Source organism: Folsomia candida, unplaced genomic scaffold (assembly GCF_002217175.1).
Source record: "Folsomia candida strain VU population unplaced genomic scaffold, ASM221717v1 Fcan01_Sc060, whole genome shotgun sequence".
In the NCBI taxonomy this organism is placed as follows: Eukaryota; Metazoa; Arthropoda; class Collembola; order Entomobryomorpha; family Isotomidae; genus Folsomia; species Folsomia candida.
The window spans coordinates 190,920-216,933 of NW_019091252.1; the positions used below are offsets into that span (position 1 = coordinate 190,920).

Here is a 26,014-nt window from a genome sequence, read left to right on the forward strand (position 1 = left end):
CCTTTATTTCTTACACAAGCAAACCCATTTCGCACCTATTTCAAGGCTGTGTCTGCAAGCCAACCATACCTTCTTGCTCCCCATAAAATAAAGTAAAATCCTTCTCCCTGCCTGGTTTGAATCTTTTTACGACCTGGAGCAGCACAATTTCAGAGGAAAGGCAGCCGAGGGGATGTTCCTCTCCTTTTACACGAGGTGAATTCTAAACCGTACGAAGAGGACAAGATGCGAGATGAAAATGGTGGATGGAGGTGATTCAGCACCTTTTTTACTACCAAAATGTCCCTACATGTATAAGATCTCTTCCCTTCCTAGTAAAGATATAGACCTTAGTGAAGAATATACAAAAAAAATTCAAAACTTTTCAGAAAAAAATATATTACCAAATGAAAAATTTATTGACACATTTTGTATTATGTTGTAATAAATATCTTCCCCCTCAGAACCATGACCCACGATTATCCTCATACATAACGTCCCATAATAGACTTTAGAATGTACAATGCATACAAAATTTTCAAAAATTTTTCCAAAAAAATATTACCCACGAAAAAATTTAGTGACACATTTTGTCCTTAATTATCCTGTACATAATATCATCCCCCTCAAAACCATGACCCACGATTATAACAATTATCTATCCTCCCTTCTCCATCTTAATATAGACAAATCCATTAAAATTAATTTGGATCTCGCCTAAAGATTCCTCTCGATCTCTACTCCGTCCGTCCGTCTCACTCTGCGCGTCCCTAAATACAATTTGCCAATCTCATCCAATCCATTAAATTAGCTCAGCATCTCAGATTGAATTAGCTCCTCTCGGGCCATCATCAACCAACGCACACGTTCGTACTGACAAAAGACCGAGTATTATTTTCATTCTCCATGCAGAAAAAGCAACATATTTGTAACAAAGGCTTGTAACGGCGGTGGGGATTGGTGGCGTTGGTCGTGTAGCCTGCTCCCACTCCGGCGTGGAGGAGGTGCCTGATAAAAAGTGAGTTTTGTTACCTAATAACATAACCCAGCCACATAAAGCGTCGCGTTGTGTGGTACTCAGTCTGCTGCTTCTTCTTCTTAATAGTTTACTTACTTATATATACGAATTTTATTAAGAGCTGTGTGTGAGCAAAGGGAACACCATAACACTCGTTATTACCACTCTAGTCTTAATTCACTCTTACTCTGGCAAGTAAGTAGGCAAATAAACACGTACATATCCATCCACCACGTAGATGATAGCTCGCATAAAGGAGGAAATTGTTCAAGGGGTATCCCTCAACAGTGAGAAGCTTCATTTCATCTTCATTTCATTACTCGGGCTTAACTCCAATCTTCAATTCAATTACGAGTCATTATCATTAAATATCTGAGCGAGGGAGGTTGTTTTGTTGGAGTGAGGATTATTGGACGAGTGCAAATTGTTGATTGCTTTTGTGGGAGAGAAGAGAAGTAATAACAATAAAATAAAATAAGGATTAAATTGCCCATTAAGTTATACACACACACATTCAACATTGAGAACTTACACGGTTTGCTTGCTTACCACTTGGTTGGGTGCCGGTCAGTGTGTACATAATTTGTAAGAACGGGTTGTCGTTAAAGGATTTTCTTACCGCTGCTACATACGATTCATCGTCAGACTGACTGGAATAAAGAATCTGCGGGTTACAATTTTATGATATAAAGTGATAATTAATATGTGATTAGAATAAATGGGGACGCAGAGGAGATAAATAGTTTGCAGAGTGGTGCATGGTGGTCGTGTTAATGGGCTGTTTATTACCGGAACAAAGCTGTGAACTTTGTAATAAATTGAAATTATTTTTTTAAAACGGATTTTTTAAAGAAGACTGAATTTTTTGTAGTGATGTGACACCTAATTTATTATTATTATGTACTGTTCACCCTCCTCCTCATCGTCGCTGCAGTATTCCGCATTTTCATCCCCCGTGTCACACCCCTTGCTGAAATTGATGAGTTTATCTGCCACACTGCCCCCACCATCGTCGTCGTCGTCACCCTCGTCCACGTTATCCAGCTACGAGGCCATGCTGCTCAAAGGTGGTGGGCACCAGTCCCCCGTCCCCATTCCCAGTCCGAACAATGCCCAGCACCCCGAATCCCCCAAGAGCAGTGCGGCCACCCAGAACGGAGGTGGTGGTGACCATCACACGTCGTCATCCTCCTCGTCAACGTCGTCATACACATCATCCCTCACTAATAATAACAATAATAACACCACCCTCAAGGAAGATCTCGTCTCGTCCCCTCCCCCACAAAGTAAAGATGACGATGCCGACGAGGTCCTCAGCATCGGGGGCAACGACGAAGCCGACACGACCACGACGGACGAAGTTGTCACCGTCGTGGACATGGAAGACGGCGAGAAAACAATCCTCCTCGATGGCGAGGAAGACGACAATGATGATGACACTTTCTCTCAAAAGTCTCACATTTCCCAGACATCCTCCCTCCCTGCGTCGTCCTCCTCCTCCTCGTCGACGACGGGGGGTCGGGTGAGAAAGTACTCGAGTGAGGACTGCTTCTCAATTAAGTCGCTCTGTTCCCCGGCGAATAATCACAACGCAATTTGTAACGGGTCGCCACCGGAGGAAATCTTGCGACGGACCTCGTCCTCCCTGCTTTTCTCCATTGCCAACATTTTAAGACCCGACTTTGGGTCGAGTCCTAGTCCTTTCGTCCCTCAGAAGAGGAGTACTAAGTCACCCCCACGACCCCACTATCTGGGTGGGGCGGCGGCAGAGTTATACAAACCGTACGGTTTTCTGGGGGGACACAACACGAATCCGATCGACTTGTCGAGAAGTCAGGCTTCGTACCCCGGTTTGCTGGATAAGATCTCATCCTCATCACCTCCAGAGCCTGGGACGAAGCGGAGCAGTAGTTATCAGCATCATCACAAGAGTAAAAAGTCGCACGGGAACAGTGGTGGTGACCGGGACAGGATTAAGTCCATGGGACAACAGTCACATAACAACCCGCATAGCAAAAGTAATCATATCAAGTCAAGTAATTTATCGGGTGCGGGAGGGACGACGACGACGAATAGTTCTAGTAAATCACCAGGCCTGACACCCTTGCCAAATCCGAAGGAAAAGAAGGGTGATTCGGCAGGAAATAATGGACAAACGTTGTGGTAATTGGATAATACTTAATTTTATGTATTGGCATTCATACATTAGTCACAGGAAAATATTGACAACTAAAAAGGCACACTTTAAGGGACGCACTTTACAGTTTTATCCACTTTTTCATGTCCTCTACAATTTTACTTTGACTGCTTTACATTCCATGTCGCTAAGGTCAAATTAACGTTTATCCTCAGATTCAGAATTGATTTAGTAAAATCATGTGCAAACTACAAATAAATAAAATGTGCCAAATTTTCATAGATTTAAAAATTGTCTATTTTTTCTCCACAGGCCGGCTTGGGTGTACTGCACGAGATACAGCGATCGACCATCATCAGGTAAACATTTGCTACAATTAACAAATTTTCATCGGCAAACTTCTTCCTTCAACCTCTTAATTCGGCTATTATGCTTTTTGAATATTTCATGACTGCATTAATTATATCGCAGACAACTCTTCTTGTTGTCTATTCAGTCCGCATCACACAAGCAAACTAAACTACTACCTAAAATATGTAGGTGTATGTACATACGCACACTCGTATGCTAATTGAACAAGTTAATGAAATCATTAACTACTCCTTAATTAAGTTGTACGTACTATTGCAATATTGCTGCATGTATGTACATAATATAACAAGGTACCGTATGAATAATTTGCAAATTATTGTATGTACAAAAAAGTTGCAAAATTATTTATGTATGACTACAAAAAAATTAACCAATAAATAACCAAATCTTTCAATACTGGTTAAGATGACTTCCGAGATGACACATCACATTTCCATTTTTTCTGATGATTTACTCCATTTTTTTCGTATTACACAAACCAATGACTGTTTTATTTATTGAGGAAACCACTCTGTTTTTTATTGTCATTTCTCCATCCATCCATCCGCACACACAAAACAGTTTAAATTTATTACGTAATAAACGACAATCAACTCATTTTCTCCATTAGTTGTTGGACATGTGGTGTATGAGAAAGATGAGAAAATTGCAGAAAATTGATGATTTAAACTGGTTCCTTCCTTAGCAGACCACATACACACAAATCTGCCACCAGGTGTGTGTCTACTTGTTCTTTTAATCGTCAAGTCATGATACCATATCGGATCACATTATTACATTGCTTCTCTCCTCTCTTCTCCCTCATCATTCCTCATTCTGGGGTCACATTCAGCTCGGAAATTAAATTAGGGAAAAACAAAGGGTTCAATTTCATCGACTCGATAATAATAATTAATTTCCTCGTAACGTGCACCCACACGTTTTCCATAATATTTTATTCATTCATTGACGCATCTTTTCAACTAAATAACAATCACTTGGCCACTAATTATGGAATCTTAATGGCCGAACTCGATCAGATAAAGTGGGTCGATTTTTCGGTTTTTGCAAAACATCTCTTGTAAAAAAGAGATCCCCTCGGTCTTTGTCTCCGTTCAGGTGTGACAATGAATAATTTGCGGCGTTCTGTGTAAGCCCAGCGAGTAACGAGATCCATCCGTGTCATCCGCCGCATTGATATCGAATTCACTTTTATGGTGGGAGTGGAGAAGAATCTTGTTGAATTTTAATTAGAAGTGTACAACCAAGCAGCGGACCATTATCTCGTGGATCGTCGTCACTCTTCTTCTTCTTGGGCAGGCAGACAGAGGCGACGGGGACGAATTTAAAATTAGATTTTAAGTTAATTCGATACATATATTCTGTAAGGACATGATGCGGCTTTAATTTGTCAATTTGATGGGAATCCGAGCCACCGGGAGGCGAGGGGTAGTTTTCAAATGATTTGCATACTTTCAGAGAGAGGATGATGTTATATTATGTGCAGTGATAGCGATAATTAGTCTCATTCTTGTGGATGCAAAGCATAATAAATAGGTTGGACTTGCCATTAATAAATTATTAGCAAATCCTCACCTCCCGTATGAAACTATAATTATTAAAAAAATAAAACCATTAAGCAGTGTTCTTGTTTTTTTCCTCTTGAAAATGGAGCTTTATTAGCACGTTCCAGCAATATAAAAAGTAACAAATTTCGTGCTGTTTGCCCTCACTTAATATAATTCCGGCAAGAAGAAGGTGATTTATTTCCCCTTCGTTTAGTGCAGCATTATTCCCTTCAAGAGTCATCATCATCCTTAATAAACCTGTAAATGAGTAAGATTTGTATCGTGAACTCGTGTAGATTTTTTGGGCAGATGCAAGTAAACCAACGAATAACAATTCCTTATGTAGAGTAGAATTATTATAGGGTGATGAAACCACTTTATGGGAATGCCTTGTCCGTCCGTCCATTCGTCCGTCAAACTTCGACATGCTGTTTTCACAAACGTGTTCATAATTTTTGAAGCATGGGCAAACTCGAAGTTAGGTGTTGTAGGTTATAAGGTCACGGCGCCACGGATATGAGGTCAACGGTCAAAAATGTCGATTTTTTGTTCCGACCGTTTTAGACATAGTTTGGGGCGGCGATTTCAGAAATCGCGTCCATTTCGACGTGCGATGACCCCATAACCGTGTGGATGGGGTCAAAGTTCGAAATTTAAATGTCGACCTTTTTAGACGTTAACGGAAGACGACGCAAGGCAAAGATATTCCATTTGGTTTCACCCTATTACTACATTCCTTTTGCTATGGTTTATTATTAATGTACGGCACCAGTCAATTCTCCTTGTGTTGTAATGTTCTTTGTTCTTCATGTAATACGAACATTTCATTCATGCATTCACTCACTGGCCATTATTTATTGGGGTTCGACTATGTCTAGTGGTGGCATTTAATAGAAACATTTTGTTTGTACCTCGTGAGTACGGAGTAACACACGTTCCCATTATGTTTCGAAGGAGGAAGGATATTTATCAGGATCAACTTGTGTGTGGTGTTGTTATGTTATGACTAATCGGAAGGGAAGTAATTTGACATGGTCAAAATACGCCGGATAAAAGTAAACCCAAATTAAGTAATGTGCTCTTTCCAGGCGAGGTGAGAGCAGGGAAACTTATCCTACATACTTTACGAGTTACCAATTTATTCATTTTTTCAACAAGCAAAATATTTAAAATAAAATTTCGAACGTTTAGAAACTAATTAGAAATTAAACAGTACAAAATTTCCGCATTCTTCGCACACTTTTTTCCAGCCTGATGGTAAGTATTTCGTGATTGTTGCGTTTAAACGCGTACAAATACGTGAACAAAATGACGCAACTAAATATGTATGTAATGCAACCATGATAGAACACATACCCTGCGGAACAAAACAAAATGTTTGCGATCCACTAAATTGCTTAATTGCATGTGAAGTTGAGAGTTTGTTATGCAGGATTTCGCAGAAAACGACTCCACCTCCGAAAACCAAATCATTTTAATGTGAGCACTTTTAAGAGCACACCAACAATCAATGTCACGTTCACTAGATTGGATTTGGTTACAGTTTAATGTGTCTTAAGCTCGCCTGACACGGGGGCTGAGATTGAATTTGCAAAGATACATGTGTACATGCATACATACCTCGATAATCCGAAAATTGGGAGAATGTCGAAGAGGGTTTAAAGAATTAGGAGGTCTTAATTCGTGTCTGTCCTGGTGTTGAAATAATTCTCAGGTTTTCTTCTCTGGGGCGGTGCAACTGTTATTGAATTGATTGAACCGTGGAAATCTCACGTGGGTGGTTAATTACCTCGCGTTACTCCTTTCTCAGTCATTATCATTATTACACGTCTTTACTCGCTTATTACTCCTCGTACTCCATCCATACGGCCCATTTCTTTGGGTGGTTTGTTAAAGGGGTAATTTCACTCTAGGTGCTCTACGAGATAGTGATCTTTTACATTGCTAAAATTATTAATTAAAGAACGTCCGGGAATGAATGGGAATGGTCTGAAAATGTGGTCATAAAATCACAATGAGTTATCGGAATTTTAAACTTTTTGCATATGTATAATACCAAATACGTACCTACATAATTTAATTAATAGCTAAGGCCGCCACACCCCCGTTGGCGACTAGTTCGATTTTCTTGCGAAGATTTTTCATTAAATTTTTTCCCGAAGTTTTTGCCACTTCCGAGGTGATTTTCTTCCATCGTCCTTTGAATTTTCGAAAGGTGTCAGGCACATCTTGAAGCCGGGAGTATACTGACTTAGAACGTGCCCAGAATTTTTCGATTGGGCGGAGTTGGGGTACATTAGGTGGGTTGATATCTTTTGGTACGAAATCAATATTTTTCTTTCTGAGGTACTCGGTCACTTTCTTTGCATAGTGACAAGTGGCGAGGTCAGGCCAAAACAAAACTTTATCATTTTTGTGAAACCTATTAATAAATGCTTCCAATCCAGCCTTGACGCAATTTTTCAGATAAATATCTTGATTGATATTCCCTTCGAGAACTACCGGGTCTGATACATGTCCGTGACTGGAGATGCATTGCCAAATGCAATATTTCTTTGGAAATTTGTCTTTTTTTCGTACTTTTTCTTCATAAGCCACTTCAGAGGGATCCGAGCTATGAAAAAAATGACGCCCTGGAAGATTTGAAGGGTCAACCGGAACATACGTTTCGTCATCCAGGATCACTACTTTTCCACGCATTTTCAACAATTTTTGACAGCAATCCTTGATCCGACTTTCTTGTACGGGCTTGTAATTTGGTGCAGGTTTTTTGGTCCTTGCTTTGATTCCTAATTTATGGACCTTAATTTCCCCCAGGTAGCTTTTGGAAATTTTGACTTTCCTGGCAGCTACAGCTACTGACGTTGATGGCTTGGTTTTGAAAATTTTTTCAATTCTATTTTTCACTCGAGTGGTCGCTAGCTTCGCCGGACGACCAGCTGGCTTCTTGAATTGCACATTTTCGGAATCCTTGAACTTTTTTATGTAGGAATACACATTTGAACTTGGAATTCCTTCCTGCTTAAAAAAGTTCCAGGTCACCTTGGAGTCTCGGTTGGCTGTCGTGTTGTAGAACTCCATCACTCGTTTTGCTAAAAGCTCCCTTTCAAACAAGCTTCTTCTACCCTTATCCATTTTTGAAATTTAAGAGTGATATACCAAATTGACCCTAATGAAGTGGGCTTTCAGAAATTTAAATTATTATAGTTCGCGGGTTTATTGATTTGTCAATATACTCGCTAGAGCGCGCATTCCCATTCATTCCCGGACGTTCTTTATTCAAAATACAAGAGTAAACGCCGAAATCTTGAAGTAGAAAGTTTGAAAAATTTGTTTCAGATTTCGTCACAAAATTTTTCTGATTTTTTAAATCGCTAAAATTTTTTATTATTCACATAATACAAATAAGCGCCGAAATGTTGACGTATACATTTAGTTTAAAAAATTTGGTTCAGATTTCGTCCTAAAATTATTAATTATTCAAAAACCTAGAATAAACGCTGAAATAGATAGTTTTAAAAATTTGTTTCACATTTCGTCATAAAATTTTCATAATATTTTCAACTAAACCCTGAATAGAATTCTATTCATAAAACTTTGATCTCTCGTCTCATCTCATAACTCATCACCTTCCTCCTTTCTTCCCATGAGGACCATGTCCCCTTACATTTAATAACCATACAATAACGCCACGTACGTATGGAGGAGCAATCCAGCAGCTGAAAATTGCTACATAGTTGAAAAAGAGATACATCCAACGTACGTAAAGATTTAGTACCAAACTGGAAAAAGAACAGCCGTTCACTTCTTTTCAAATCTCATCCCCTCCAATGCAGCAGCAATGTATCATCCCATTGTGCGTTCCCAGCTTTTCAAAAAAAGATTGCTAAATTAAATTAAACTTGCCTTTATAAATCTGACGGGAAGGGACAAAAGGATGGGATCGTGTTCACATATCGTCATCTCGGACGTTGTGAAAATTAAAAGTGACAGTTAATTGGGACATCCAACTAACTGTAATCGTAGCAGGGCTGCATTTCCCTGTGTGGGGTAATTATGGGATAAATTGAGATTTTAAGGATTCCATCCATACAACCAATTTTATTATTTAGAGTGAGAAAAAGAACATCTTTGTCGCATGTCTCACGACGTATTTACAAAAACCAAATCTTCAAAGGGCTCTTGTCGAGGGGGCTCAACTTAAGAGTTAAATTTTTTCCATGAGTAAAGCCAGAAGTTGAAACACCGACCGACTTGTCAAGGATTCTGCATCTCTTCTCGGCTTTGTAAGATTTTCCTTTGTATTACACACACAAAGAATGGCGCAAGTCTCAGGTCACAACAAACAAATATTTTTAAATAAACACTGATGCCCTTTTACAAGCTCGGTAATGTCAAAATATTGTTAATTTTGTTTTACATTATTTTGGAAACCGATCATCTCACCTTTGAATTACAAGTTATTTGAACATTCTATAAAATAATTAAATTCGGCGTTCCTCACACGCAAAATAATTTCATATTTTTGCCGTGTTCAAAATCAGAATTTATTTATGAGTTTGTTCTCCCACTACGAGCGACAGGATCAACAAGATCCATAATCACGAAGGGATATACTACTTCCTAGCTGTCAACTTTGATCATGTGGTTGAGCTCATTTAGAAAGATACATGCCACCAACAAAACCACACACTCCTCGACGACCCACCAGCCATTATATTACTTAACAAGCAAGCAAGCTAAATAAGGGTGCATTACACCGTGATGCTGAATAAAAAAGATCAAAGGTCCAAGTCAACAAGATCCTCTCGTAAAGAAGGGATCCACTCCATAAAAAATAAAGAGCAGTCGACAAGGGTAGCAGCAGGAGTCGTATGTACGTACCCCTCAATGAACCGCTTCTTCTCTCCTCCGTGATCTCGATCTTGATTTGAAAACGATCCCATCTGATCAATCAGTTTTGTGCTGTGGAGTGAAGCTCTTTTTTAAAGAAGGTTCCACTTTTTTAAGAATTGATGGAATTATTACGCCAACGAGACCAACCATGTGATGAGATTTTTGTGTGAAAACGTCCCAGAATTTTAGCCTGAGAATGCCGAGTATGAAATGACAATGGGATTAGGAAACAAAAAGCATCACAATAAAGATGACGGCCGACACGGAGGACAAGCCTTGTTAAGAAATGGATAGAATAAGAATATTGAAGGTGATGTCGGTAGATGCAGTCGACACTCTTCTGGGAGGACCAATTGATTCAAGATTGGCTGAATGTGACTCAAGATTTCATGGTTTCTTTATTGTTGTTGCTCTTTTGTCAGGAATGAAATAAGCATGTGGACTTGTGCATGTCGGAACTTATTCCTTTAAAGGTCGACTCCGTTTGTTGTTGTAGCAAGATTTTTTTTGAAGGGACAAGATTGATCCAATTTTACTAGCCGTCATCATACTTATTTATCATAATTTTACCTCGTTATGTAAATAAAAGCTTGACTGCAAACCCTATCCCTAAATGCAAAATTACACTTTGCAAAAGCATCCATTACCTCGTTGTGCAGCCCTTAAAAATGTAAATTACATGCCCGTTATAAATTAACTCCTCTGCCCAAAATGCACCGGAAAGTGGTAAATTGCATACATACAGGTAGGGACTTGTGGTGTGTTTCGTTAAGCAAGAACTTGGTTTTATAAGAATGTATGTACTTGCATACAATGTGTGGAAGCGAGCATTCATGAGAAATTGGTTTACTTCACCAGCTTAGCTTTCATACTTAACTCACCAAAACCAAACCAACTCATGTACAATAAGAAGACCAGACCACACACATGGACCCTCGAAGTCGATCCACTTTACTCAACTTGATGCTGTTAATACCCCGATATGGAGGAGGATGATGATGATGTTGTGATGTTGTGACTTTGCTGGTCAAATGTGAATTTTATTCCACCACCAACTACACATCTGTCTCTTTCACAACTCATTTTTTGCTGATTTATATTCCGCACAATAATAATGCTCCTACATTGTTGCGGATAAATACGAATTTTTCTCTTATGGAATGAAATGATGGGCTAAAAAGGAAAAAAAATATATTCGCGAGCATTTTTGCACTTGGACATGAAATGTTGGAATGTAAAAAAAAAAATAAAAGCTTGAAAGGACTTTGTGACTTGTGAGTGAACCAGATCTGACAGCTTTTGGATTGATGTTGTAGAATTAAAGAAAGAAAAAGAGTAAATATTTGAGGAATGAAGAGTTCAACTATTTGTCATTTGTTATAAGGAGAAGGAGAAGAAGAAGAACAGTTTAGCTGGTTGGTTGGATGAGTAAAAGTTGGATATTTTATTTTATTTATGACAATTGAATGAAGAGAGAGACCTACCAGGGAGATGGATGGGTTGGTTTCATACGTAGAGATCTATCCTAAAAGGATGGATGGATCATGTAAAATAAGTTTCACTCTTCTTTTCACCTTAATTCTACTCGTAATTTTTTTAGTGATTAAAATTGAAAATTATTACACAATCTAATACAACGTAACGTAGGACTTGATGACTCGTCACCAAAATCGGCACATTTTTATCATCATTTCTCAGCTTGGGGAATTTATGTTAAAATTTTGGACGACAAATTTGTAGTCAGGAAGTTGAATAGGGGTGAGTTTTTTTAAGGCAGTTTGGGACTTGAAGTTCAAAAACTGTTAAAATCTGGAGTGTATATTTTTTTTAATTGGCAACGATCTGCTCTACAAATTTGTCGTCCGGAATTTTGAAATAAATTCCTAGAGCCGAGAAATGATTAAAAAATGCGCTAATTTTTTGGTAATGCGTCTGGGAAGACATTTTTTACCTATCTTTAAAACACCACCGAAATTAGCAATTCCAATAAAATATCACAATTGGCGTCTGAGCTTGAAAAAACTACACATCCAAAAAATAAATACACGGTGCATTACTATTTTCTTCCCAGTGATTGACATTTATTTCAATCAAACAGTTTCCACTAGTCAGCACTTAACGATTTATGGGGGAAAGGGTGTAAACTTTAGTGTGGTGGTAAGCGTCCATGATGATGAGTATATGGTCAGGTTCCCACGGGAGGGAATTTTACTACCTGTCCATCTACCCATCGATTCCTTTACACAAAACCCATCACACCAAACCTCGAACGAGGACTTTGAAAATATATTCAAAGTGTTTTATGACGGATTATAAGTACTAAATAGCATCGTCGTGAGTACGTATATGCAGAATTGTGGGGTGATGATAATCGCAGTAAAATGTGTCAAAATCACTCAGCCTAATTAAACCTGATTGATTTATTACTTGGTTTCTTAAAAGAAGAGTCGAATATGTAAATTTCTTGAAAATTTGTATTTCACTTTTTTCTTGTCGAAAAAAGACTAGAAGTTCCCAAATAAACTAATTCATTGTTATCTTTACTTTCGTTATTGTTTACTTGGTTTATTCATTGTCGGTGATGCTCCCGGTCGGTGGTTTGGTGGATGACATGATAACGTAATGATGACGATGGGTAAGAATTAAGTTGTAGATGGAGAGATGAAAAGTGGGCTTCTCGTGCCTAAATAAAGAAGTTTTTCTTCCCTTTTAACTTAATAAACGAGATTTGAGTGGATGGCTGAGTGAATAAACTGAGGTGGGTCCTTTTCTTCCGTCTTTAATTCAATTCTTCTTTCACGTGGGGAAGAATTAGGTTGAGTAAGATGTTGATATTTTCCATGCATTGTAAATCTATTTATAGCGAGTCGTATCCAGCAGAAAACTATTTTACCATGATTAAGGTCTCTTAATAAGGGTGAAGTTGAAATATGATGCCGAATGAGTCCTGGTAGACAGGAGGCTCAGATTGAGATGTAATTTCAACCCGTAAATATGTGCATACATAAAAAATATCCCTTAAATATGTGTGTGCTTAAAAATTATCCAAATATATTTAATTGCGTTACATCGGATTAAACTACCTAGTGAAACTTTTGCATGCGTTTCGTCCCAATTTTATTAAAAGTTTCCACATTCGCCAACTTTTTTCTTCCCATTTTCACCTTTTCAGAATTACGTAAAAGTGAAAATTTAATCCGAATAAAAGTAAGAATTGTGTGGAAATAAAGGAATAAGGAGAACGAGATGATTGAGAACGAGTGAATTGATCTGGGGGGTCCTGCAATCCTGCTGAGACCGGCCCGTCAACCGCAACCACTTCCACTTGTGTGGTTTCAACTAATAGAGACATTCCAGCCACGTCAAGTCAGCTAATATCCTCCTCTCCTCATCCACCAGAACAAGCTCACGTTAAGAGAACAAGTATTAATTCTGAGCTATAATATGTACACACAACTGAGGAGTAGGAAGAAACCTACCTCAACCATCAACCAACCTTTACTTTGCATATTAAGAATGATCATCTTCATTCGGAGATGAACCAAGACGTACGTACTTACGTTGATCATCTCTCCAGTAAAACAACAAATGTGTTAAGTAATATTGTCCAACAGTGGAGGAGGAAAGGTGGGAGGTTGGAGAGATCATCCATTCGCTGTGCTTATCACTCATTTCATTAGTAACTTGTGCCAAAGTTAAATTGGCACAAATTTCCTAAGAATTTGGCAAAGCTACGTTTTTCAAATTTCTGTAGCTCTCGAGTTTGGTCAAAATTTACGGAGCTCATCATTTCGGGTATCCTCTAAAATTTTGCATATTGTCTCCGAAAATTTTTACCTAACCTCAAGGAAAGAGTTCCGGAAGTTTGAAAAACGTAGCTTTGATAACTGCCTATTCACTAAGGCACCAACTTATTTTGTGAGTTGGCAGAAAGTAGATTTTATCATGTCGTGAAATATGCTCTACTTCCATCTATAAATACACATTATGCAAAGCAATTAAAAAGTGTTGCCCCACAATTTATGACTGTCCCCCTCTCCATAATAAAAAATATTGCCACCATGCATGTACATACATATGTACTGTTCACTCCTACCAACATATTCATATTTACTAGCCCCTCGTGTTTATTACGATGTATTTGTTGCAAAAACTGAAACCGGTCACATTTATCAAACCCGTGTGTTCGTTCATTACGTAAAATGTGCTGCACTTGAATGGAAGTGATCTGCCCACACTAAAAATCGATTTCTTTCTCCCCTTTCTTTCCACCGTGGTGGAGCAGGCCTGACACGAACATCCAGCCAACCGCACCTACTATCTCAGCAGTCCAGTCGCTTTTTTTTCTCTAACTGAGAAATTTTCATTTGTGCAAATGCATCATATTTATTTACGACGGGGTGGAGGTGGTGGTGGTGGTGGAGCGAATTCCTTCCTCAAATAAAGCAACATGTATGCGATTCATGTAATAGGAATTTCCTAATGGAGCTTCCCCTCAAGAATTTTTATACTGATGATGACTAAACAGACTGCGAGTTGCGTGAATGAAAAGGGTTGACCATCATTAAGTCAACGTGGAAAAGAAATATTGGAATGCAGAATTTTCGACACAACGTTTCCAAAAATGTGACTGACCGGAGTTCACGGCTTTCAAATTAGTTGAGCCAAAAGTGTCAAAATTTCCGTGTTTGTTGTTTGTTCAGGAATAAATGTCAAATTCGTAAAGGATTGCCGAAGGGATGGAAAATGTTACAAAGCATTTTGAGGGTTCAGACAAATATTTACCTTATTTTGGGTACAAATCTGACACAAGGGAGTCCAAATATTGAGATGGAATTATGCCCATCCATCCAACTAAAGTCAGCAATGATCTAAATATTTGTTGCTTTTCTTCCGATTTGACAAATTCCACGGATTATGAATGAGTAAATGTAAAGATGGATGAGTCCCGATTGGGTGATTTGTGATGATCTCAATTACGAACGGTGAATGATATGAGAAATTCAATTAGGATTACAAAGTATGGTAATAATTTCAGAAAATAGGAATATTTGTACATATTTATTAACATTCCACTCTCAAATTTTCTGACATTTTCGGAAATTTCTCAAGGTTCCTACATAATTCGAAATATCGGTATATGCTGCAACCTCTATAAATAGCGAGCTGCGTGTAAAAGGACAATTTATTAGCTTAACAAATCCCCAATTATTGGCATGTTGTTGTCTCCTGCTCTTGATGAATGAAGGATCAAATTCCAAATGTAAAATATCATCCCATCCAGAAAATGATAAATGATTTCTACTTACAACTCATTTACTCAAAATAAATATGTAATGTCCTGGATGATCATTACGGAAACTACAGACAGACTACATAGCTAGTGCTATTTAGTGATCCTTTCGTGTCACTTTTTTCCCTACGCACTTTCCACCATGGAATATATACAAAGGAAGGAAGTCTATTAACCAAATTAAATTACGCTACACACACAGCCAGCGAAATGATAAGAATTACGTAACGCCAAATTACTTGCCTCCCTCGCCACACGGACTGGTGGACCCATTATTCGTAACATTATAAAAATGCCGGGCTGATTACAAGGTTGTGAACATGATGGCTTACAGAAAATGAATGTTAATGAAGCAGAGTAAAAATGGTTTAATTATTTATTATGAATATTTTAATTATTGGGTCTTTTTGGGCATCCGGGAGGGAAAGTGCGCGATCAGGGAGGTCGTCGTCGTCTTCGTCGCAGGCCTCGTTCTCAGGAAGCGTTTAATTAGCGAGTGTTATGTGAACTGAGCTCAGTAAATGGTCATTAATTCATTTCAGTGTGGAGTCAGTCGGTTGATTTATTCACGAAATGGACATTCGAACCATGGACTTTTTTGGCCTGGTCATTAATATGTGTTGTGCATTTCTCCATCCAAAAGCCAGGCCAGGCTGGTTTAAGGCGATATTGAGTTGACCAACTGTCATCAGTTCATCACCTCACGCAAGCCATCCTACGACTACGAGCATACATAAGTAAAGATGATGATGCGATGGATTTAAAATACGTAAAAACAAGGAGGTCGGTAAATGAATGAATGATGATCAAAGGGCGGATATGTATTTATTTACGGACAAACGCCAAAATATGTGCGAAAAATCATAAAAATAAGAATTTTCTCCTTTGTATTTCTAAATATAATGCTCTGAATTTTTTTGTGGGCGAATTTCTTTGAGCAAAAATATGTCCATTTTTGAAAAAATGTCTAAAATATTTACGCCTTTTTAAAATAATGTTGGAAATATTTGTAAATATATGTGTAGGACAGAAAACCTAGAAATATGTAACAATATGTGGAAATGTTTTAAAATTTTTGTGATCCATAAGAGTTAGGAAAATCTGACCGTCGATCGTCATCAAAAGAAAAAGGTGGAAATAAATCCATATCCGCCCTCTGACCATGATGCCTGCAGAGATGGGCACATAAAAAAAGTATGTTCGTATGTGTGGCTAATGTCGTGCCCGGATGAAGCAAGTTTATTTTATACGTAATAATGCTTTGTAATCACCTGATAACAAATCCAATTTGGCTTTAATGGGATTAATCTGGGTTTATTTAGTTCAACCAGGGATTTCGTCCCTTCGCACTAAATGGGCCGAAAATCCTCATGTTCTTTTTTACGACATTTCTATTTCTGTACATAAATTTAATACGACCGTCAAGAGGTTAAGATATCAGGCCAAAAAAGGGTTAAAAATCCTTCCCCTGAACTCTCGTCTGCCTCCGCAATGTCCCGACCGAATTAATTCCGGCTCGTGTCCCCGACACAATTTTACTTTTTCGTTATGATGCAATCAGACAGATATCATACTCCGTCAGCCAGTCAGCCAAGTGATAAAGTTGACTTTAATTCTCACTTTACATCAGCTCAGCTCGATACAAGTTCATCTTTTGTCGTTATATTTTATAAGAAAAGATCTGCTTCCCACAGTGATTGGCCTCTTCCAATTACGACACGGGACTAAATATCGAGCAATAAGTGGTGTCATATTCCTTGTAGGAAGAGTGGATTAACATGTAATAAGGCTTTTAAGGGCCAATTTGCCCACTGAAGGGGAACGATCAATGGGAAGAATAAGATATCGAGTTGGGAAGGATGGATTTTCTTTAAAAAATTTTTCAGTCTGGTTGGTTCATCATATCATTTTCTTAATAATTAATCAAGTCCGACCACCACAAAGTTGCACATGTTAGCAAAACTCCCGACAAAGCCGGATTAGATCATCACACTAGAACAATAGCAACAAATATGTTAATTAAACTTAAACGATTCTGTCCATGTTAGGCATCAATGCAAAAAAAAACGAAGCCAGGTGGTGGTGGTGCATTGTAGGGTTTGTTAGTTTACGTCTTTACTCCAATAATATTCAATGATCATGATCTCGCCAGTTACGAAGGAAGACATGAATCGATGCACGAATAAAATAATTCTTCACGTGTTGGATACAAAACAAGATGAAAAGAAATGCAGTCTTAATTAAGCAATAAAGTGAATAATAAAGGCCACCAGGTGCAATTTTGCATAAATTTAGTTGTATGTATGTATGCAAGTTAACGCAGTTTGCATTTGTAACATATTTTAAAAACATGTAATTATCGATTAATAAACATACATAAACAGAGGGCGAATATGTATTTATTTTCAATTTTCTCAGTTGGTAACAAATTTTGTGGGTGTGTTCCCTAACTCTTATTTGTCACATAAATTTCAAAATATTCTCATATATTGTTAAATATTTCTAGGTTTTCAGACATATAAATACGTAACTTTATAAATATTTCTGCTATTATTTAAAAAATAAATAAATATTTTAGATATTTGTGCAACAATACATATATATATTTTGTAAACATTTCAACTCCAACGAGACGATTTTTTTGCTCAAAGAAATTCGGGTACAAAAAATCTAGACATTATATTCAGAAATATAAATATGAATCTGCAATATATAATGAAATATAAATCTGCGAAAATTTTACATTAACGACTTTGAAGCTTGATTTTATACTTAAATATGTAAATGTGTGTCCATTCCATACCACCAACAAAGAGAGCACCTGATTAATTATCAACGGCTTTTTCATAAAACGCAGCCTAACTTCTTTTCTCCCATTTCTTCCAATTCTTTGCTCTCTTGATAATTACAAAAATGCGGATAATATTCTATTACATAATGTTTTGTGCCGGACATTCATTCATAATTGAATCATAATGTTTAACTGAAAACTGAAATATTTCTTTTACTTTTGTTGATTATAGGAAGAAGTAAGTTCCCTCCTACACTCACCTCAACCATGAAAAAATGTGTGTTTGTGTGTGTATGAGCCCAGGATGATGCCTCCTAGGATTCTTTCAAAGTTGTACATAAACTTCTTGTATGATTTCAAGTTTGACCCATTTTTGAGGCATACGTAGTTTTTATATGACAGAAATTTATTAAGATTGACACCAGAATTGCAGAAGCTACTTTTTTACTACCTACATACATATTTCTCTCCTGAGTGACACCCCTCTTTCCCCCTGACAAGTGGGAATGACAACCATATAGCCTAAAAGTTTAGATAGGAAACAGGCAGGCAGCCGATGACACCGCCGCTTGACAAGCAAATTTTGACGGAAGAAAGGTTACAATTACTTAGTTTGAATTATTTATTGGGTGAGCACGAAGATGGAAACTTTGAAATGTATGTTGCCCGTTTTTGATCTGAATTCACACCTGGATCCAAAATTAGACACGTTTTTCGCATAATAATCCAAGTTTTCATATTATTTTTTTAATAGTTTATCAGCCAAATGAATAATACTTGCCCTAAAAATATGCCATGAAGCCCACTCAATTGATTATTGGCGAGTATGACATCGCTCCTCTTCGATACAATCACAAATACAACAATGGATTTTCCCCCGTTGTGAAAGTAGATCGATGAGTCTGTATCATCACACACTTTCTCCTCGCCTCGTGACATGCATTCCTTTCTCGGCAGCACAAAGGATAAATAATAATGCTGTTGAGGAAAATTCCTCAATTTCAGACGTACTGAGAGCGTAATAACATGTCCGGACAGCATTTTAATCGATGCGCCGCATGAAGTAAGCTATTTCCAGACATATCTTCGTCGCAGGGAACAATGGACAATTGAGTGGCCAATGTCCGCAGTGTCCAGTTCACCCAAAGCCAATCAACTCATTGCCAGATTGACACTATTGTCCACCCCCTCTGTCCGGGTGGTTCTTGGTGGTGGCAGTCCCTTCCTAATGTCAATTTCATGGACGTCCCAATTAACTTGGGATACGCATACTTACTTTTACTGCTTCCGAGCTGGGGAATTGATTCATCAATTTTGTATTGATCAAGAAAATTTATCCCGCTGCGGAGGAGCCATGGATTGCTTTATATCTAATTCAGAGTGTACGCTACATATATTTTTTACAAGGACGGCAGTCATAACGCATTTAATTTGTGGAGATATTTAGTCCTGAGAGAGAGGATTAAACAAAATCAATACTGGACAGCTAATCAAGCAAAAATACATTCATTTTATATAACGCACATAACACGGAATCCTTTTAGACATGTTTTTTATGCCTACACAACATAACTGGTCAGCAGGCTCATCTAGATAATCCAGCCATTTGGGTGGGCAGCTACACATGTAGCTATCAAAGCCGTATGTATGTAGCTCCAATTAGATTGGATTGGATGAATGGATGGATGGACTCATTTTCTCTCTCGGTTGGAGAAAACGTGGCTTACGAAGGAAGGAAGAAAACCGGCCCCGCCCTTCGTGGGGAAAGTTAGAGAAAGGATTGGGTTATCTTGATTTGAAAAATTTGAAACTTTTTTCCAGAGATTTTTATCCAGTGAGGAGTTTATCATTTCCATATCATGATTTCACATTGTCATTTTGAAGTGTTTTTTATAGAGTTTTCTTTTATTAATGCAACAGCAAACTACAAAAACTCATTAGCGCGTTGAACATTTTTAGGGAGTTTCCAAATTCATGTCTTCCAATTCAATTACACACACCACTCGCGCATCGGCATCACTTCTTCTCTCAATTAATTTATTAGACTTTATCATTCCATGGCTGAGCTGAAATTTAAGCCGCTTTCAGTGTAACTTTTTGATTAATGAAGTTTTTGACATTTTCACATCCATCCATCGAGCGAACGAGTGAAAAGAAAGGCAGGAGGAAGGAAGGAAGCGTGTAAATAAATTGAGAGGAAAAGTCAGATCAATCATTATATTGGTTACTTTGTCATTATTATCACCACCAAAAGTCAGTTTTTCTCTTCTCTGCTTCCACTGCTGATTGGCATATTTGGAATTCAGTTTCAGTTGTCAATTACCGTTTGATGTTGTCCAAGGTTGATTAGCAATTTGAGGAAATGAGTGCATCACCACCAAGCTTTTTTATGGGTTGCAAATTGCAATTCCTTGTAGTGGAGAAAGCACGGAGGAAATAAATTTGGTGAAACGACCTCGCGTGGGTTAATTATTTAGGCCAGGAAAAAAAGGAGAATGGAAGAAAAGTTTAGTTGAGTGAGGAGATTAAACATAAAATTTGAGCTATTATTTTTTTTTCAAACTCGTGAGTAAAGTGTAGAATTATGTGGGCGAAGAAGGTTCCCAAATTCCTATAATTTCCATTTGTGGGTATAAAAAATTGACAATGTTTTATCGCGACCCAGAAATAAAGCGAGATATTAGCATGAAAAAAGCCAATATTAATGTTTAAAACAAAGCCATTTAACTTGATTAATTGTCTGGTATGTATCTTCCCACTAAAAAGCTTTACTTGGCCTAAAATTACATCATGTTGCGAGTCGTTAATTCCAGGTTTTGTCGTAATTCGCAATTTGCAACTTTTTGCAAATTTCTTTTACAATTTGACAAGCTACTTATTACCTAATTTCAAGTTTTTAGCACGAAATGTAATTCCTCATACATGCAAAACCAATTTCCTCTTCACTCATGTCATATCACATCGTCGTCCTAGTTGAAGCTGGCTGAATTTGGCCACAACTTTTTAATTTCAAGTGTTACACTCACCATTTCTTACGAGCTGCATATGTACTACGTATGAACAAACTGCAATTATTATTTTTTCCCTGTATTACTTATACATACTTCAACTTCACGATCCCAATCTAAAAAACTTGAGCCGGACGATAAATAATAAAGTTGGTAGTTGACAATTCACAATTTTACAAGTAATCACCGCTAATCACGCAATTTACTTTTTGTCCGAGGTGAGCTCGCATTCAGCAAGAATGAAATAATGAGAGCTTTACATTACATTACATTTATTTGTCTCCTCTTCAGTGACCGCGGAAGCGAGGGGACAATGTCCTCACGGTTATTCGATGTCCGCATCATCTCCCCATCTTATCTAAACCCCTCCCTCCATCCAACAATTTTAATGTCCCCACATGTCCCCACCCCTTCCGCGGCCACTGCTCCTCTTATATTATCCCAATGACAAATATTTTACTTCATTTAAGCCGCATTTTTCATATGTACGGCTGAAATTTGTTCTTTTTAATTGCGTGTAATGAACGTTCTCTCAATTGTCAAGTCGCTCACAATGGGTCATTTTATTTCATGTGGAGAAAAGAAATGTGGCCGTGGTGATAGCATCATTCACTTTTTTGATGTGATTAAACCTAGCGTGGCTGCTGATGAATGGCTTCCCATGAAGAATGCAGCAATTAATTGGATCAACCCAGATTGCGATTAAAAATTAACCTGTTACTTCAAAATAGTTATAAATGTGGGGTTCCTTCGCCGTGATGACATTATTGTTGTTGGACGTACACGTACATAAATAAACATCGGTCTTTCCCAGCAATTTAGTTATTTTTAGGAGTAATTCTAGCTACCAGTGTATGTATTATTACTTGTTATCTAATCCAGTGCACGTATAAAGCAGCTATTTTTATCAAACTCATCACCACAAAAATTGGTGTAGCTCCATATAAAATTCTGACCGAATACCATAAAATGCACACTCTTACATATGCACCCTTCGATTCGATACATATTTCCGGCGGTGGACATTTTACTACTCGCTCGCTGGTAGAAATCCACTTTATTTTACGATTGTATTTACACGCTCATCATCATCATCATCGTCCGTCGTACCGTTCGTGACGAAGGGATGAAGAGAGCAGGGGTCCATAAAACGTAACATGAAACAAGTCAGCAGCGAATAATGGACATTTGCATTTTCATTTGAATCCATTTCATTTCAAATCATGCAATATTATTTTCAACCATTTCTTTCATTTCATTGTTGCATGTTCTCAAATAAGTTGTGTCCATCGGGCAGGTCGCAGGCTGCCATTGGACTTTAGCTCACAATGCGAAGAAAGGCTTGAGTTTTTTTAATGGAGTCATTTACTTTCTTAAACCGTGGTCATCCACATGTTTCCATTTGAAATACATCGCGTTACATTTTAGCACACCACGACCAATCGCAATTAAGTTGTCAGTTGACTTTTTAATTTTGCTCCATTTTTTTCATTGTTTCGAGGTTTTCCTCCTCTTTATCATAGTACAAACGAGTAGGTATCATTTCACCATGAAGTGTGGAGGCATGCATGCATGACCTTATCTGTCATCTCCTCGTTCATTATTATCTTTTTTTTACGGGACATATATCACATTGAGAAATTAAATAATTACTTTGTCCCCTCATTTCCCTTTGCATACATAACTCGTCCATCTCTTCTCCTTCCATTGTTTCAGTTAAATTAAATTAAGGGTTTTAATAAATTGATGTCATTTTATTTCATGCCTATTTGCCTTCTCCCCATTTTCCTGCCATGATTATGGTTTTGATTCCTTAATTACTTACTACAAAGATTTATATCGTCGGTATTTATGCAAAAGTTGTTGGATGAGTGGTAGCTAGTCGGAAACATAAGTTGTGGGATCCATTGCTTATGTGTCCCTCATGGCTGTCGGTCTGTCTGTCGATCACGCTAGTAAAACTAATCCAATCGACTTGAAATCTTGACAAACGTAGATTATGCAAAATAAGGAATGAAATTCGAAGATGAGCAAAATTTGTGTAAAAAATACAAAAAGTTGGATTCAATTCATCAATAACAGCCTGACTCGGGCCAAATACGTTTTTTTAGGAGATATGCGACTCTACATCGTTTTCCCCGAATGTTCATCTGACAACTTTTTACGACCAGCGACGATGTATAATTTGGAGATTTTATTTTTAGTTTTGAAAGATGTTGAAGCATAAATTCCCAAGCACTTATTCCCAAACACTGAACATTTTTTTCAGAAAAGAGGGATGTTTCTGTTCTAGGTCCGCGCGCGAGGAGGGAGCGGAAGAGCAAGGAGAAGGAGGTGGACGAGAAGCGGCCAAGGACAGCCTTCACCGCAGAACAGTTGTCCCGACTAAAGAAAGAGTTTGACGAAAATCGCTACCTCACGGAAAAAAGGAGACAAGATCTCGCCAGAGAGTTGAGACTTCACGAAAATCAGATCAAGGTGGGCATGAATTTCTAACTTTTGTTTCAACCTTAAAAAAGCGCTTTTGAAAAAATGGGACTAATTTTTTCTATTTTTTTAAATTTTAGATTTGGTTCCAGGTAAGCATGATTTGATATCATTTTTGTTTTAAAAAATTATTACATCTATATAATTCAAATTTTGAATTTTGGGAAGAACTGTCATCACAAATCGAAACTTATTGAGATGCTAATTTTACTTTCACTTTGTTAGAATAAGCGAGCCAAGCTGAAGAAAGCGAGCGGAACTCGGGGAGGATTAGCCTTGCAATTAATGGCTCAAGGTTTGTTTTTGTTGCACTGACTAATACGTACATAATTAACACATATTGGGAAAAGCTAGATAAGCGAAATGTAATTTGTACCCATTAAATTGCAAACTATGAAGTTAATTTCATACTACCCGGAGTGGAGATATCGCAGCGTATGCTCTCCGATTTTGACCAAACTAGTGTCATCCGATCACAAATTTAATTAGTATGAAATTTGCAAAAAAAGGGTCTCCCAATGCGCAGGTTTAGCAGAGATATTTGCATCCAAAGAGGAGAAAACGCGGCTTAAAGTTGACAAATGTCACAAAATTTATTACTCGTTTTCTTCTCTTCGGATGCAATATTTCCGCCAAACCTGAGATTTGCAAATTTAACATTAATTAAATTTTGACACTAATTTGGCTACAAATTTTTTAGCAAACGTTGGGAGTCCTCCATTGTCAATACTTTTATTATTTATGTCAACTTCAGCCCAAATTTCTAAAAGTCCTTGTCCAATTTGTCATAAATTAGTTCATTTTTAATTCCAATCGACCAAAGGTGAACTGATTTATCCATTTTTTAAACTACCAAATTCCACCTCATAACATGTCCTATTTCCATATTTCCAGGACTGTACAATCATTCAACCATCCCAAAAAGTGGGGGCGAGGAAGACGATTCCGACGAGTAGAGAAACAAACTTTTACTGGTAATTAATTTAATCCGGCAAAAAAAAATTCTCTCAAGTCTGGCAAGATTTGCATGAAAATTTTCAAAATTGTATATTTATTCCCGTCAGTTTATTTAAAAAACTACGCTGTGAAATACCGTGTAAGATAAAATAGCTTAGAAAAGCCTCACCCAAACCACATCCACCCAATAATCTCATTTTTTAGTTCCTACATCATAATTACACATATGTAAATCCATCGTGACCGCAATATAGTATTAGAAAAACAGGTGTATCATATCATGTGTGATGATAAGTCGCTCTTACAATTAGTTAATTAAATTTGATGAAAATGTTACAAATAACTTAACTTATGTCATGAATGTGGTGAGTAGAAGCTCAACATAATATTTGCAATGTTCGATTGGATGCAATACTAGAGACGAATACATCGTAGGAATCTTGTACCAATATTAAAGTAGGCTAACTAAACATGTACTGTAGAACTGCCCAAACATTAATTATTATAATTATTAATAATTACAATAATACATACATACAACGCAGAAAGAAAAAAAGTCGTACAAATAAATGACAAATTTATTAACTCTTATTTCTAATTGGGGCAGACTAATAACCATTTTATGTTAATAACGTTTGACGAAGAAAAGAAAAGACCGAGTAGAAATGGCGAATCGGAAAAGCGAAAGAAATAATAAAGTCATTTTTAAGAATATACCTACCTCTTTAAAAAAATGTTGATTTTGTCCCATAAATATTTTTCTCATAATAAAAATACCTGAGTGAAAGTCATAAAAATATCTGCACTCGCAAATATTTGCGAGTAAGTCATTCAACAAAGTGGAATTTACTGAGAGGCAGGTAAGCCTGGAGAATGGACGAACAGGTGGATAGCAACATTTTCCATACGCACGTCTTGGACCCATTTTAATTAGACCTCTCACGAAAAGAGACAATTAAGTGATTGGATACCATCAAGCATGCACCCTTTTAATTTAAAACCTGTCAACGCACCAACTCTGAAGGAAGGAAAGTGTGACAGAGTGAGTGCACCTCGTATTTACTTATATATTTAGTCCGCAAAAATATTTGCAAGGGGGATTAGAATTGCATACTGGAATAAATGACGGAAGGGGGAGGGCTACCGAAACTTGGGAACTTTTGGCTAAAGTAATCGCCACCATTGCAGTTTCATATCAACGTCAATAATGTCACGTATCATGCAATTTGATTCACTAACTATTTACATCACGTGAAAATATTCAACAATTTAAATTCTACATGCATAAATTATACTAAAATTTGCCCCCAACCGGCGCACGAAAATGCGCAGAAATATGGAGCTGAACACCATGCGTAGCTACTTGTCACTCCTTCCCCTTTAATAACTCCTTACTTTTAAGTGACATCTAAAAAACATCATCAACTAAAAACAGAACATCATCACACCAAACCAATTATCGTGGTTGGTGTCAGGATCCTTCTTTCAGCCCTGGACCAATATTGGCCTCCTCGCCCCATCCCATTCCA

The 26,014-nt window shown here is 37.5% G+C and overlaps 1 protein-coding gene across 2 annotated transcripts; it reads left to right on the forward strand.

Annotated features, from left to right (window-relative positions):
* The first annotated feature begins 1,111 nt into the window (after positions 1-1,111).
* Positions 1,112-25,201, forward strand: LOC110862518 (homeobox protein engrailed-2). 2 transcript variants are annotated; one of them, XM_022111719.2, is made up of 7 exons: positions 1,113-3,160; positions 3,447-3,493; positions 18,266-18,271; positions 23,335-23,519; positions 23,609-23,620; positions 23,754-23,823; positions 24,423-25,201. In XM_022111719.2, exons 1-7 carry the CDS (start codon positions 1,896-1,898, stop codon positions 24,482-24,484), a joined length of 1,647 nt encoding a protein of 548 aa, XP_021967411.1. In that variant the 5' UTR covers positions 1,113-1,895; the 3' UTR covers positions 24,485-25,201. The 2 variants fall into 2 exon arrangements, with proteins under 2 accessions (XP_035701542.1, XP_021967411.1); XM_035845649.1 differs by lacking the exon at positions 18,266-18,271 and having other exon boundaries at positions 1,112-3,160.
* The last annotated feature ends 813 nt before the right edge of the window (positions 25,202-26,014 follow it).